General features: G+C 45.5%; 1 protein-coding gene and 1 long non-coding RNA gene across 3 annotated transcripts; both read left to right on the top strand.

The window, feature by feature from the left end:
- Positions 1–449: 449 nt before the first annotated feature.
- Positions 450–7762, top strand: MOCS2 (molybdenum cofactor synthesis 2). Of its 2 annotated transcripts, XM_066240740.1 has the most exons (4): positions 450–611; positions 1685–1806; positions 3832–3976; positions 7635–7762. In XM_066240740.1, exons 1-3 carry the CDS (start codon positions 465–467, stop codon positions 3956–3958), a joined length of 396 nt encoding a protein of 131 aa, XP_066096837.1. In that variant the 5' UTR covers positions 450–464; the 3' UTR covers positions 3959–3976; positions 7635–7762. The 2 variants fall into 2 exon arrangements, with proteins under 2 accessions (XP_066096837.1, XP_066096848.1); XM_066240751.1 differs by lacking the exon at positions 7635–7762 and having other exon boundaries at positions 3832–3977.
- Positions 7763–9598: 1836 nt separating this feature from the next.
- Positions 9599–12287, top strand: LOC136311615 (uncharacterized). Its single transcript, XR_010726817.1, has 2 exons — positions 9599–9723; positions 11779–12287. It is a non-coding gene; the product is annotated as an uncharacterized lncRNA (long non-coding RNA).
- Positions 12288–15614: the final 3327 nt, after the last annotated feature.

The following is a 15614-nucleotide window of genomic DNA, read 5'->3' as shown; positions in this document are numbered from 1 at the left end:
TCGCACCCCCAGGTCGACAAAGTCCAGGGGAAGTCACGCTCCGTGCAAATCCACCGCAACCAACCCGCGAGCAAACACAGACTTCTTGTTGGTAAACAGCTGGAAAGGCTGGATGGGGTCGTGCGCGGACAAATCACCAGGCGGCCGGCAATCCGGTAACGTGGACATCCGATCCGCTAAATGCACGTAGTCTTTAAGGACCAGCAACCGCACCCCGGCCGGCGGGGCAGAGGGAAAGTGCGATGAAAGAGCAGCCTACAGGTGCGCGGGTGGAAAAGCCCCGCTTCCCAACGCAGGTGGCACGTGTCCTGGGGGTTGCGGCCCAGGCTCGCCTCTCGTCTGCAGAGACGCGTGCATGGCCCGGTCGGCTCCCACCGTGACAGCTTCAGCTCTCGCCTCTCCGAAACCCACGTGCCAGTGGAACCTGACCTTCCCGCTGGGCGGGCTGCCGGAACACCGCGAGGATGGGCGGAGCAAGTTGGTCGCATGCCCTGTGCGGGCGGCGGGCGGAGCCGCTAGGTGCGCCTGCGCAGTCGGGGAGCCTGCGTCTCCGCCTCCGCGGCCGGGACCCCGGAGCCGCGAGCTGGGACGGGATGGTGCAGCGGTGCCAGGTACAGGGTGGGGATCCCTCCCGGACGCGTGCGCCCCTCCCTACGGGCACCTGGGCGCTGCGGCCCCTCCCGGCCTCGGAGGCTGTGCCCCTGCCCAGGTCGCGTCCTGTGGCCGGCGCCCGGGACCCGCCGGTGCCCGGAGACGCCCTCGACCTTTGCCCCTGTTCTCAGCTTATTCGTTTTGACGGAGACAGGTTTTCTTTAGGAAGATACGTAGTCTCTCGACCTCCTTTTGCTTTCAGAGAACCTCAGCCTAGCCCATTATTATCTTTTGCAATTGCAGGTTACAGGAAATGTTACTTTGTATCGGTGTCAGGTGCACGGCGGCTAGGGGTCCGACAGTCCTGTGCTTTGCAAAGTGTTTTCCTACCAAAGACCCGTGCTTTAATGAGAAGACCTGTGCTTACCTTGTGGCTTTGCAAACCTCTGATTTGCGGTGGAGAATAATGTCCTCCGAGGGCGGGTGGGCCCCAGGACCTGGTCGGATCCCTTAGGACACCAGGCTGACCGCACAGGAGTGCCCCAGGAAATACCAGTTTGCCCTGTATTTCAGACCGCCTGCTTCTGTAGAAATGTCAGGGTGGGTCGGTTGTGTGACTTCACCCTGGGCAGCTGGGTTTCCTGTGGCACAGACTAGATTCCAAGGCCAGGTGACAACCATGAAAGACATGTTTTTCACTTTTAAGGAGCATTTAATTTATTTGTGTAATTCACCTCTTCCCTCAGACATGCGTTTCCTGCTTAAGTGTTTATAAAAGGTGCTTGAATGTTATGCCAGGTAACAAGACTGACCTAATGTGATGGTTTCTAAGGGGACAGTGTTAGGCTGTGGCACACTGACATTTGGAAAACTGAAGAGCATCCGGAAATTAGGGCGTGTTGTGCTGTGCTTCAAACATAAATCTTTTTCAGAATTTGAACTTGTAGATATGTTGACATTTCTATGGGTGGTTTAAATTTCCTCCAACTTACAAAATTTCGTCTTTGATAAAAAATTACTATTTGGAAAACAGAACTCAGCATAGATAGTCGGAAAAGGACTGTGTTGGTATTAACAGTTTCTCTCCTTTCAGGTTGAAGTGTTGTATTTTGCAAAAAGTGCTGAAATCACAGGAATTCGTTCAGAGACCATTTCTGTGCCACAAGAAATAAAAGCGCTGCAGCTGTGGAACGAGATAGAAACGCGACATCCAGGGTAGTTAACAACGTGCAGGATGCATGTGCCTGACACTGTAATGTTAAAATGTATAAATGGATAAGTGATAAAAGTAAAAAGAAAAAAAAATTAATTTTGATTTCTGTATTGTTAAAAGAGTTCATTCGTTCTATTTTTCTGGAACTGTGTACACTAACAAGATAAATTCTAGTGTTTAAAAATGCCCAATGCCTTAAGGAAGGTTAAAGATGGTTTATTGGAAAAACACAGTACCCAGAGGGGCATGATTACACTTGCTTTTGTAATTTGCAAACTATTGAAAATGTAGATTCTGCTTTTTTTTTTACAGAGACAGAGAGAATCAGAGAGAGGGATAGACAGACACAGACAGACAGGAACGGAGAGAGATGAGAAGCATCAATCATTAGTTTTTCGTTGCACATTGCAACACCTTAATTGTTCATTGATTGCTTTCTCATACGTGCCTTGACCGCGGGCCTTCAGCAGACCGAGTAACCTTTTTGCTCGAGCCAGCGACCTTGAGTCCAAGCTGGTGAGCTTTTTGCTCAAACTAGATGAGCCTGCGCTCAAGCTGGCGACCTTGGGGTCTTGAACCTGGGTCTTCCGTATCCTAGTCCAACGCTCTATCCACTGCGCCACCGCCTGGTCAGGCAATTCTGCATTTTTTATAACGTTAAGTGAACATTGTCACAAGTTCTGGTTGAAAATATGTGCTTTAAACATTTATGTCCTGTTGTTTCTTTAGAGAAGTCGAAATAGAAATCTCTAAGATTAAAAGGAAAATGTGAGATAAACCCTTGGGGCTGCTGAATTGGCGTTTTGATTTTTTTTTCTGATAGTATTGAAAATCCGTGACTTTCCTACTCTGGTTCCTACCCCAAGTTCTTTTTGGAACAAATTATAAAAATGGCTTCTCTGAAGGTATAAGGTCTACCGGAAAGTTCTGTTCCTTTCTATCACAACAAGTTTCGACACATAGCACATGTTTATCTGGCGCATGTGTGCCTCTCTATTTTTATCACTTAATGTATACATACTGACGTAGCAAATTAACTAAAACAAAGTTGATTCACATTAGTCTTATGTGTGAAGTGATAGTGTACCCATGGCTACTGATAAAGTTCATTTACGCCACTGTAATTTGTACGAATTTCAACAAGGAAGAAATGCTACAGAAGCATGTCTGTCGCATCCACCATATTCCCCGGACTTAACAGCCTCCGACTATCACTTGTTTTGTCCAAAAATTTTTTGAAGGGCAAAAAATTCAAAAATGAAGAAGATATCAAACAAGCACTGGTTCAATTTTTCACATCAAAAGATAAAACATTTTTCAAAAATAGGATATACAAATTGCCCTCATGCTGGCAAGAAATCATTAATAATAATGGCAATTATTTAATAAAGTTTATTGACGGTAAGAAAAATTTGTATTTTGTTTTATTCCAAAAACAGAACTTTCCGGTAGACCTTATATTTAGCAGTATTAGTAGTGTCATTTAAGTCCATACAGATGTTTAACACATAAAAGATACTGTACAGTGTGTGTGCAGAAGAAAAATCACTACTTTTTTTCTTTTTTCTTTTGTATCTTTTAAATTGCTCTTAAAGCCCCCTGATAATTAATGACACCTGGTGGGGCTTGTATCACACTTTATCTTTAGTTAATTTTACCTGTCAGCAGACACCTGGTCTTGTGAGGAACTTCCAAGGTATACTTAGAAGGCTCCTGGGATTAGAAATGTTTTCTTTTTAACTTGGTCTGAATTTTATCATTATTATTATTATTTGGTTTGTTTGTTTAATTCTCCAAGACACAGGATACCCAATAAAGAGCTGTTAGCAGTTTGCTGTGTTTTTTATGACAAGCATATTTTTCAGTGGATAGATATGCCCTTTCTCTGAAGAATTTGTTGCTTTAATTAGTAACTCTGCAGACAGTGTTTCACAAAGTAACATTCATGTAATAATTTCCATTGCAGCTGAAGACTTTTAAGTCTTACTACAGCATTGATACTTCTCATTGGGCTTGTTTCCCTTCAGATTGGCTGATGTCAGAGGTCAGGTGATACTGGCTGTCCGTCAAGAATATGTCGAGCTTGGAGATCAGCTCCTCCTGCTTCGGTCAGGCGATGAAATTGCCATCATCCCCCCCATTAGTGGAGGGTAGTGCTGTGGAGACTCTCGAGTACGTGAGCTATGGTTTTCTTAGCCAGTCTTGTGGGGAAGGGCCCTCCGGGTGGTCGCTGGTGTGCTGCGTGCTTTGGCTGTGTGCCCACCCCAGCTCCTTGTGAAGGCAGCAGCCCTTCGCCAGTGCAGGCGGACTTACAAACACCTACCTGTCCTGTCTGCATCAGTTCTGTTGTAAGCAGCTTCATTTCATGTCACTGTGAACTGAAGTCCCTTCACATGGTTTATTGAGATTTTATTATGTGCCAGGCATAATGTTGGATGCTGGAACATACTTTGCAGGAGGGGAGACATAGAGAGGTTTCAAGATGTGTCAGTGATCACGTACCTATAAGCTTCAGGGCCAACATTAGAACTCAGGTTATTGGACACTGTACTTTTTCACAAATATGCTTATCAGCACTGGATAACAGCTCTCCTGGGCACAGAGAAATGTAGAAGAATTACAGAGCCAGAAAGTACAAAGATCACTGTGCCTAAAAAGAAAGCTTACCATTTTCCAGGTATATTTATATATACATACATGTGTATGTGTAATATAATGTATGTGTGTGTATGTGTGTGTGTGCATATATATATATATATATATATATAGAGAGAGAGAGAGAGAGAGAGAGAGCGCGCACACAATAAAGCTGTGTTACAGGTGGGGCTAGGACCCATGTCATCACTCCATCTTTCCAAACAACACAGACCAGGGGTTGGGAACCTATGGCTCGCAAGGCAGATACGGCTCTTTTGATGGCTGCATCTGGCTCACAGACAAATTTTTAATAAAAAAAATAACATTAAAAATATAAAACATTCTCATGTATTACAATCCATTTCCTACTGCTCATGTTCATGGTTGTGGGTGGCTGGAGCCAATCACAGCTGTCCTCCAGGACAACACCAAATTTTTATTGGATAATGCCTAACGTACACGGGTCATTGTATGGCTCTCACGAAATTATATTTTAAAATATTTGGTGTTCATGGTTCTCTCAGCCAAAAAGGTTCCTGACCCCTGACATAGACCATATCTGAGCAGGCATATGTATAAGAACATTTTTCAGTATAATCTACAGAGACAGGCAGAACAAGGCTTAATTTATTGTCAACTGAAGAGTAAATAACATAGAAATTAACAATCATGTCCAATGAAAAACTTCAGTAAGTTAGGAATGAAAGGAAACTTTCTTTAATTTGATAGGGTTTTTCTCCACTATCAGGAGTCAATATCCTATTCGGTGCTGAAACCTTGGTTTTGTTAAAGGAAGGCACACACCAAGGAGGCCTGTGTATTTTGTTCACCCAAACATGGAGAGTAAATGTTGCAGAGCACATTGCCCAACTTGTCTGTAGAGATTGGATCTTTTTTAGTCCTACTACTTAGAAATAATAGAAGAATTCATTGTTAGACATGAATTTCTATTTTATTTGGAAACTGTGGTCACCTTATCATGTCTATGGTTTTAGAAAAATGCTGTGTTTTGGAGTTTGGAATTTACTAAGAAAATACGGGCTTTCATTACGGTTAGGTATATGTGTGTGATGGTTAGAGCTGTTCTTTGCAAAGATGAGGTTTCCTTAGCAGCATGGTGTATTACTTGTGTGTGTTTGACAGGGTTTAGAGCGTGTAGTTTAGAATCTGTCTTTATAGCATCGAGGAGTGGGAACTTGGTATGGTTGGAAGTTCATGGACTGTGTGTGGGTTACGTGTAATTACTGCACGATACAAGGATGGAGATGAAGCCTGGGTGGCGTGTCCCAGAGGTTGAAATGTCCTGGAATCCAGCGGCATAGGAGTAATTGCTCATTTCAGTAGCTGGAGGACCAGGGAAAGACAGAGGTTTAGTGAGATTCCTTGGTTGAAGTCACCTTGAATGTGTCTGTAAAGCCAGAAGCCATGGCCAGGGCCACCATCAAAGCAGCCCAGCCTATGCAGGTTCGCATTGGATTCAGACAGTCGGTAAAGAAACAACGGAGCCACAAACTGGTGGGCCATAGCCTTTAATCCTACCTTGCACCCGGCAGGCAAGTAAAAATACACACTGGGCTCCAAAACCCAGTCACATCCAGTGCTCACAAAGCCACTGACTTATCCGAGTTTCCTAGAATCAAAGGTTTCTAGCTCACCAGACTTATTCTCCTCAGTTCCCCATCTCCTTCCTTATCCCAGATACAAACTCTACAAACTGGCGTCTCACTCAGCACTCCGCCATCTTAGCTGCTTCTCCTGGCCTCCTCCACATGGCCTCCTTCCGCTGCTGGCTCTACTCTCTCATGCTAATCATCCCAGGAACCAAGAGAGCCAAGTCCCGTTCTGCCCCCATTTTATAGTGTAGCTTCACAACCTTTAATCCAATATACAAAATAGGGTAGTCTCTAATACAAAGTCACTTCTGAGGCATGATTGGATTGTACCACCCTACAGCAAAAAGGGTAGGAAAGGCTCAATCCCAAAACCAAGCCCCAGGCTACAAGGATTCCGCCTGCCTTTAGCCCACCCCAACACACATTAATATCACCTGGGCGACGGCCTCCTCGTGTTATCTTTAACAAAGTGAGCATAATACATTTTATCTGCCCAACAGTGTCCTTTCACTTCTCTGAGTCTTCTTTCTGTCATCTGTTCATGTGGATGAAACCCCACAGGATTTCTGATTTTCTCCAGACTCCTCGTGGCCCGCGTGGTTCGGCCTGCCTACCCAGCCCCAGCCCCAGCCCCAGCCCATCCATTCTGCCCCTCACCCAGTGCTTACTTCCTGGCTTTCAGCCCCCCTCCCCCCATAGTTTTTGGGGCAGGTCATGCTCGCTCTTGTCCCACAGCCTTGCATTTGCCATTCTCTCTGTCTCTGCCTGGGGGCCTGTCCCTGTGTCTTTACAGGGCTGCCTTATCTTACCAGGTTTTTACTCTAAATATAACCTCTTATCTTAATAACTCCCTTTCCAGCCCCATGCTCTGTCTGAGCCCTGTTTGTTTCAACAAGTCATCCCTGCTTGTAATTCTTCTTACTGCATCTCTCCTTCCAGGGGCAGCCCCCTGAGAGTAGGAACTGAGTCTTCTGCTCCCCGGTCTGTATGGAGTGCGTGGGTCGGTCCCCAGCCCGGCCCTCAGCGAGCCTGTGCCAAGTACTCGATGGACGAGTGCCATACCGTCGCTGGGGCCTAGGTATTCCCTCATTCTGGTACTCCCTCAGTTACTTCGCCGGGGCTCTGCCCGGGTGAGATGAGCCCAGTTTCTGTGCAGTCACCTTCTCTGCTCCCCCTTTATGGATAAGGGAGGAGAAGGCAGCTCTAGGTGTGCTGCTGGGTTACATAGTGGTTACGGGTGGCGTGCGCGTGGATGGAGGCGTGCGTGTCTGAGCCATACCGTGACGGGAGACAGGGTAGCAATTCCAGAATTTAGAAGATATTGGCCTATGAAATAGCTTCTGTTCTAAGTGACGATGTGAATGGTAAATTCCTTTATATATCATGCTTGAGTCATTAGGGAGATTTATCATTAACATTGTTTTGCTAAAATTTAACACTTGCTTATTTTTTTACCATTCAGATAAAATCATGCCTCCTCCTAATACATTTAGTGTAGAAAAAAATGTGAATTGAAAACACAGCCTTGTAAGTTTTGTCTCCGGTACTGCTGTTAAGATTTGTTACTATCTTATTTATAGGAAAGACATGAATGAAGGTGAAGAGAAATCTAAAGACATAATAAAATTCACTGCTGAGAAACTTTCCATAGATGAAGTCTCACAGTTGGTTACTTCTCCGCTCTGTGGCGCAATATCCCTGTTTGTGGGTGAGTTCTGACATTCCCAGCATCTGCTGATGGCCCAAGACAATAGAACTTGCGGGTGTTTCCCATGTTCAATGTTAACACAGGGTTCTAAGATCCCAAGCAGTAAGCCAAGAGGACCCAAGGTGGTGGGTAGAAGTTCTTTTAGCTCTTGTGTTGTTTTAGGAATCTTTAAATGAAAATGTGAATGGCATAATACGAGCAGGATGAAGGTCATTATGGGCAGAAAGAATTCTGTATTTTCCAAATATTGAGGGGAAAATGGTGATGATAATAACTTAATGATAATCCTGGGAACATAATGGTTTCCTCTTAAGTATGAAATACTGCCGGAAAACAAATATATCCTAGTTTGTCGTGCTGGTGTTTCTGTTGGCTTGCCTAGTGGGTGCATTTTATTTTCTTGTCTTTGTTATAATCATCTTTCATTTTTCTGACCGTTTTTATTTTTAGAGTATTTAAAGGTAATTTTTAGACAGATTGGTGTGCTTCTTGTCTATACAAAAATAACCCTTTTGTTCTATCAATAGGCAATTTCTATTATAAGGAGAAAGCTTATTTTAATTGCTTTTTTTTTTAAGGGACCACAAGAAATAACTTCGAAGGGAAAAAAGTCATTAGCTTAGAGTATGAAGCCTACATACCGATGGCAGAAAACGAGGTCAGAAGACTCTGCAGTGACATTAGGCAGAAATGGGCCGTCAGACACATAGCCGTGTTCCATAGACTTCCTTTGTCAATTGACCAGTGAACTGGGGTTGTTTCCTGCTATCAGCTGAATCTGGTTGTGCAGTTGTGTGGGACTCCTCTGTGTCGATGGGAGGGGCTGTGCCCATGCCGGCAGACAGTGGGGACACCTCCCAATGTCTCCAAGGCCGTGTGCCCCATGGTAGCGTTTGGGGCCCGGATGTGCGGGATTCCCGGGCCCTGAGCCAGAGAGCTAGCGCTGCTGTGTGCTGACGTCTTTGAGGCCTTTACAACTTGTGTAGGCTGGACTCTGTTTATATGGCAGGCTGTTAAAAACTACTTTTTAAGCCTGACCTGTGGTGGCGCAGTGGATAAGCGTCAACCTAGAAATGCTGAGGTCGCCGGTTCAAAACCCTGGGCTTGCCGGGTCAAGGCACATATGGGAGTTGATGCTTCCAGCTCCTCCCCCTTCTCTCTCTCTGTCTCTTCTCTCTCTGTCTCTCCCTCTCCTCTCTAAAATGAATAATAATAATAAAAAGAGTGTAAAAAAGACAAATAAAAACCCATATAAAAAAATTACTTTTTATTGTAAAGTCCTTTGTAGGTGGTTATATCAGCTTGCCTCTCGCACTGAGAAGGGTGGACTTCCAGGCTTTCGAAAGAACCCAACAATTGAGATTGTATCTATCCTCTTCTGTTAGTTGTTACTTTGTTATTAATGACTGTAATTTTATTAATGTTATTGATTCTATTGTTTAGTATGTATCACTAGTTAATATTTTAAAGTCTATGTTGCATTCTTCATTTGGTAACTTTGTTTCTTTCACAAGCATTAGCTGGCTTGTGCCTTGTTGGTTTGACTCTGATACGGATACTTGTTGAATAGGTCCCTTTCTTCCCTGTGGCATAGAACAGGTTGAGTGGGTAGGTAGATGCTAACAAATTAGCCATGACTTTGGCGCTCCCTCCACTGAATGCAACCGGGAGCATTCTGTTCTCTTTCCCTTTTCCAGTGAAACTGCATGTTTAGGTGAAACAGAAGTGGATGTTTAGTTCCAAGAGTGCATCTGTGGAACACCCCCCCCCCCATAGTAGATACTTTAACATGTAGATTTGAAGAAGGTGGTAACTTTCTCCCTTCCTGTTGTGAAAGCTTGGTTCCTGTGTCAGAAGCAAGCGTTGTCATCGCAGTGTCCTCAGCCCACAGGGCAGCGTCCCTTGAAGCTGTGAGCTACGCCATTGATGCTTTAAAAGCCAGGGTGCCCATATGGAAGAAGGTAAGTGAAGACAATATCTAAGTCTGCCTCTAGACATGATTTTTCTCAAGGATTTTTCAGGGATGGGGCATAAGAGTATATACTGAACTTGAATTCGTGGGTCTTCCTTCCTGTTTTTATAAAATCTGTGCTCCCTATCTGTGGAATAGGGTGTTTGTGTAGGATCTTGTTTTCAAGGTTTGTGAAGTATGAAAAATATACCCCCCCCCCCCATAACACAATAACTGGTGATCCTTAGAATTCCCGGTCTGGGCCTTTCCCTTGGATCAGGGTTCCCTGAAACGAGAGAAGCTCTCCTTTGGAGAGTGCGTGGCTAGTCAGCATTTGCCAAAATAGAAATTCTTTAAGGCAAAAGACCCTTTGAGAGCTCCGTCCTTTTAGATAAAGAAGAGGGTGGGGCAATGCCTCTGAGAAATTGCCTAGTGAGTGAATTTAAAACTATAAATAGGAAATGCTGCCTTGCTTTCTGTCTGTCTGATCCGTAAATAAGAGCAATAAGAGCAAATAGTTCTCTGGTTACGTGGAGCATGCTGAAGAAATGGAGAGGCTCACCTCCCACGTCTCTCCCCTGGTAAAGGAACATGGACGGGGCTCGTTCTGCACTCTCAGCCTGGCATTGCCTCCCCCCCCCGGGTCAAAGCTGGTGCCAGTGCTCTGGGTGCGTGACCTGCTTGGTGGAGCAGAGCCCCAAGCAGGGGACCGGGTGGGGGGGGGGGTGTCCCAGGAGCCTCACTGAGCGGTCGGGATGCACCGACTGGGCTCTGATCCAGGGCCTGTGGAACTTAGTGACAGTGATTTCTGAGTAAAGATGGAGCCTGTTGTCATAGGAGAAACTGGGGTAAGGGGACGTGCTCTGTGAATGGAGACTGTCTTATCTGCTCAGCTCTGTGGCCGCTGGCCATGAACCAGGCTGCCCCAGGCTGTGGAGTGAGAGCAAGCTCCCAGAATGAGTTGTGAGCCTGGGGCGGGCGGGGGGACAGCCAGCCTACTGTGAGCGGGGAAGCCTGGACCCCAGTAAGGGCCTGGGTGGTGGGGGTGCCGGGGTAGAGGTGTTCAGAGGACAGTTTCCTTCGGAAGGAGAACTGACCGGAGGGGAAGAAGAGACGGGGATCTCGTCTTACCCCCCAGCCTTCCAGACATTGTCTGCATGCTTGTCTGGTGCTGGTTGCAGCCTGTGCTGCCCCGTCACCTGTGAGACGGGCAGAAGGTGGGGACACTGTCCCCGCAGTGCCACTCACGCCTGTTTGAGGACTTCTGCTGGAGGTCACTTAATGTCACAATTGATGGGAAGATCCCTCTGCCTTTCTTTCGCGTAGCATATTTGGAAGTGTGAGAGTAGTATGTGTGTTTGGAAAGAAATGTTGAAAAGGTGAAAAGTGTAGACCAGGGGTAGTCAACCTTTTTATACCTACCGCCCACTTTTGTATCTCTTAGTAGTAAAATTTTCTAACCGCCCACCAGTTCCACAGTAATGGTGATTTATAAAGTAGGGAAGTAACTTTACTTTATAAAATTTATAAAGCAGAGTTACAGCAAGTTAAAGCATATAATAATAATTACTTTCCAAGTACTTTATGTTGGATTTTGCTAAGTTTGGCAGAATAAATCTTTATAAAACAATTTACTATAGTTAAGTCTATCTTTTTATTTATACTTTGGTTGTTCCGCTACCACCCACCATGAAAGCTGGAACGCCCACTAGTGGGCGGTAGGGACCAGGTTGACCACCACTGGTGTAGACGGTCCACCCTCTCCACGTGCCCTTGCCCAGGCTGTCTCCTATGCTGGCCCCAAGGGGGAGTCATTGTTCGTTCTTCCCTGGGCGGCCCGGGTCTTGTGATGGCTTCTCACCTGTTTCTGCGCCTGGGCGTCCTAAAGGGCAGGGAACGTGTCCACTTATTTTTCTGCTCTCAGTGCCTTCCTTCAGTGTTTATTGGAGCCTTAAGACAGAAGCCGAGTTAAATAGTTGCACTACTCATTGACCTTCATTATTCAGATATATTTGCATTTATTAAAATGCTTTGTTTTAAATACCTGTTGTGCTTCTGTTTTTAGGAAATGTATGAAGAGTCGTCATCCTCTTGGAAAAGAAACAAAGAATGCTTTTGGGCAACTGGTGATTAAGTCACTGATGTGGTTAGAGTGCTAACATTGAGATGTGGTAAACGTACCTTTGATCGCATTTTGATTTTTCTTCTCCAGAAGCTGAGCCAGTTGAGGGTGAGGTCTTACACTGGAGCTAGAGATGGAGGAAGGGCTTTTGGGGTGGGGGGAGGTAAAATGGAAGAATAATTTAAACGGGAGGGAAGGTGTCCGTGGGGGACAATCATTCCATGGCTGCATTCCGATCGGAACTGGACTCGCTGAGCTGTGTGTGGCCCCTCCTCACTGTCTGTGTCTCAGAGCCGCCCCGCCCCCTCCTCCACCCCCAGTGGGGTCCTTGTTAGCAGGACATGGTTTGGGAATGTTGGCAGAGCCATTATTGGAAAGTCTTGATCTGATATATTTTTAGAGTTTATATATTTAAAAATCAGCTGAATAAACACGATTAAAAACATTAAAAAGCCATATTTTTCCTTTTTTTTTTTAAATCAGTGATAATACCTAAAACCTGTATCTCAGAATCTGGAGACGTCTAGTATTTCAGAATCTATCATCTTATCATTACTTAATGTATTTTATTAGTAGAATGGCATCAGTATATAAATCAGCATGAAACTGTTATAAAATCAGACACACTGACTAGTAGCAAGGTTTGTTTGTCTTATAATGTGAGCTGATTGTTTAAAATTTGACCTACAGTCAATTAAAAAGGAAAATTATATGGTTACTAAAGCATTTTCAGGTCATATCCTTTTTGGCTGCTTATGCACCATGATCAGTAGGGGAGTCATGAATAAATTTTTCTGCGAGCTCTTTATCCTAAATGAAGGTCCAGTCTTGGCATGGTCACTATGTGCTGTGGTCTTCACAGATCAGAGTGTGTAAGCTCCATTAAGTCGTAAAGTATGAAAATGTTGACATAATTTCTGGCATCACAAAATTTGCATTGTGTGTATTGGGAACAAAGATTAGACTTTCAGACCCTTAAATGAATGGTATTTTTGGTCATCTTGTTAACTCTAGTAAAACATTTTGGTCATCTTGTTAACTCTAGTAAAACATTTTTTCACATAAGGAATTCGTTTTTTTTCAACCTGTTTGGTGCCAGGCACCCACCTGGTGGTTCTTGTCCACCCACCTCACCTACTGTGGGGAAGACCCTGTATTCATCCTGTCCTGGGACCTTCAGGACAGCCACAGTGCCAGCAGGAACCCTCTGGTACGCGGGGCTTTTTTGTCGCCCGTCCAGCGAGACTGGGCTGGGAGGATCCTGGGAAGGCAGACATAACCCCCGCCTCCCACGCCCTTCCTAAGGGGGGCTGCCCGGCTCAGCCATGCCCTGTCCGAACCGAACTGCTGCTTGCTTTTCCCTTTGGCCACGCTTTAGCCTGCCACCATTTGGGGACAGAGACAGTGTTGTTCATTCTGAAAGCACAACTGTGGGCCACTGGCCCACTGTTGACACTCCTAGGATTTTGCGCCCCTTTTGTTAATATGTGTGTGTCGTATATGAGGTATGTGCAGATTTCAGGATTTTTCTACTCAGATATTTCTTTAGAGGGTCTTTGTTGATGGTAATTATCTTCTTAAAGAACAAAACATTCTTTAAATGTGTTTTTAAACAACTGGGCTTTAAGTCTGGAACACAAATACGCTTTTCCATCTCCCGGGCAGAGGTTCAGGAGTCCATCGGGGGCGTGCTGGGAATGTCCAGGGTGCCGCTCTGGACTGGAGCAGGGTCTCAGCTCGTCCCACTTTCTTAGAGGTGGCGGGGTCATGGGTGGTGGAGACACTTGGGGACTACGGTCACTCTGACAGCTCATCTGTAACTTGGTGGCTCCAGTGATGACGAGAGTAAGTTGAAAAGAATTTAGGTCTTAAGCAGATTGCCTGCAAGGTGTCAGTGTCACTTTGGAACCGTGGCTTTGCAGGATGGCTAGTAGGTACGGTCACTTTACAAGTAGGAAGTGCAAATTAAATTTTAAGAACTTTTCAATAGGTGGAAAAATGAAGAGAATTTTATATTCTTTGGGGTGAGCGGGGGATCAGTGAGTGAAGTGTTTTCTGACTTTGTGGGTGTGTTGGTCTTTTAGACGTTGAGGTATGCCCAGGATGTTGTGAGAAACCGTGGCTCAGAAGCCAGCAGTGTGAGTCTTGCGTCCAGATCCTCACATGAAGCCACTGGAGAATGGGGGGAACGGGTTCCCGGGGAACTTTTGGGTACAGCCACTTCTCCCTCGTTCCCCGGTGACCCTGCTGGCCCTGTCCCCTGCCCGTCCCCCACTTAGGTCCTGTCAGCATCCTAGGGCCCTGCTGATAGCTAGTCACACTCTGGACCACGGAGTCCTCAGCACAGCCGCCTGCCCTCTCCTCCTCTCGTCCTGGCTCCCAGCGCTGTGTGGAGGCCTCTTCTGCCTGAAGGCCTTCTCCCAACCTTTGTGTAGCAGGCTGTTCCTAGATGTTCCCACGGCCTGCTCCCTCACTTCCTGTCAGTCCCCAGTGAGCCTTCTCTGGGGCCCTGGCCCCTTACTCCACTTCTCGTCGTGCTGTGCTGCTTCCTGCTGCCTGGCGTGCCGTGTCCGTCAGTTCATCTCCAACACGAGCCTGTGAACTTCCCCAGGTTGGGGACTTCTGTCTCTGTCACCTGTGTCTCGCCCACACATGCACCAGAAGCACCCACACTACACACCTGAGATGTGCCCTGTAGTTGTCGTGCCGCTTACAGACGCATACCTGCATCTGGCAAATGAATGAGCGGGTTGGTGTAGCTTTACTCCATCTGGTGACCCCTGCAAGTCCCTGTGTACAGGGAATGTCCCCATCCTTTCGATGGACACTGGGTGTCTGCATGTCTGGCTAGTATACTCGAAGCTGCAAGTGAGCAGAGGGTTGCAGGTATCTTTTTGGGTTAGTGCTTTCACTTTCTTGAGGTAAATACTCAGACGTGGAATCCCTGGATTATATGACAGTTTGGTTCTTCAGCTTTTTGAGGACCCTCCATCCTGTTTTCCACAGTGGCTGCACCAGTCTGCATTCCCACCAGCAGTGCAGGGGGGTTCCCTTTTCTCCACACCCTCGCCAGCACTTGTTTGTGGATTAATTCAAGATAGCTGTTCTGACAGGCGTGAGGTGATCTCTCACTGCGGCTTGAATTTGCACTTCCCTGACAATTAGTGAGGTGAGTATCTCTCCCTCTGCCTGTAGCCTATCTGTATGTCCTCTTTGGATAAATGTTCAGGTCCTCTGCCCGTTTTTAGATCAGATTTTGTTGATATTAAGATGTCTAAGTTCTTTATATACTTTGGATACTAACCTCTTATCAGATGTATGATTTTATCTAAATTATTCAGAGAAAAACAAATACAGTATGATTTCACTTATAGGTGGAATCTCAAAAAAAACAAAAAACCCCGACTCAAAAATACAGTAAACAAACTAGTGATTACCAGAGCAGAGAGGGGCTAGGGGGTGGGTGGAGTAAATGAAGGGATCAAGAAGTACAGGTTTCCAGTTATAAAATAAGGGTCATGGAGATGTAAAATACAATACTGCAATAATGTCAAAATACCTTGGTATAGTGATGGATGGTACCCAGGCCCAGCCAGTCAAGATTTGTGTGTAGTTAGTCAGCTCTCCCAGCAGGGGGCAGTAGAGCCCGAGCTATATAGTAAGAGCAATTTGAGTCAGATTAAAAAAATTTTAATTTATCTTTTGAGTTTTAGGTTTTAGTTGGTTACTTTTATTTCGCACAAAATCAAAAGGTGCAGTTTGTTTAGTAGCCCTTTTTA

The sequence above is a fragment of the Saccopteryx bilineata genome, chromosome 1 (genome assembly GCF_036850765.1).
Source record: "Saccopteryx bilineata isolate mSacBil1 chromosome 1, mSacBil1_pri_phased_curated, whole genome shotgun sequence".
NCBI classification, from domain to species: domain Eukaryota; kingdom Metazoa; phylum Chordata; class Mammalia; order Chiroptera; family Emballonuridae; genus Saccopteryx; species Saccopteryx bilineata.
This window is presented reverse-complemented; position numbering and strand designations above follow the sequence as displayed.

Excerpts from the sequence above, each read along its gene's own strand:
- MOCS2 (XM_066240740.1), top strand. The coding sequence starts at position 465 with ATGGGCGGAGCAAGTTGGTCGCATGCCCTGTGCGGGCGGCGGGCGGAG. Across the intron at positions 612-1,684 it reads GGATGGTGCAGCGGTGCCAG|GTTGAAGTGTTGTATTTTGC; the intron begins GTACAGGGTGGG and ends CTCTCCTTTCAG. Across the intron at positions 1,807-3,831 it reads ATAGAAACGCGACATCCAGG|ATTGGCTGATGTCAGAGGTC; the intron begins GTAGTTAACAAC and ends GTTTCCCTTCAG.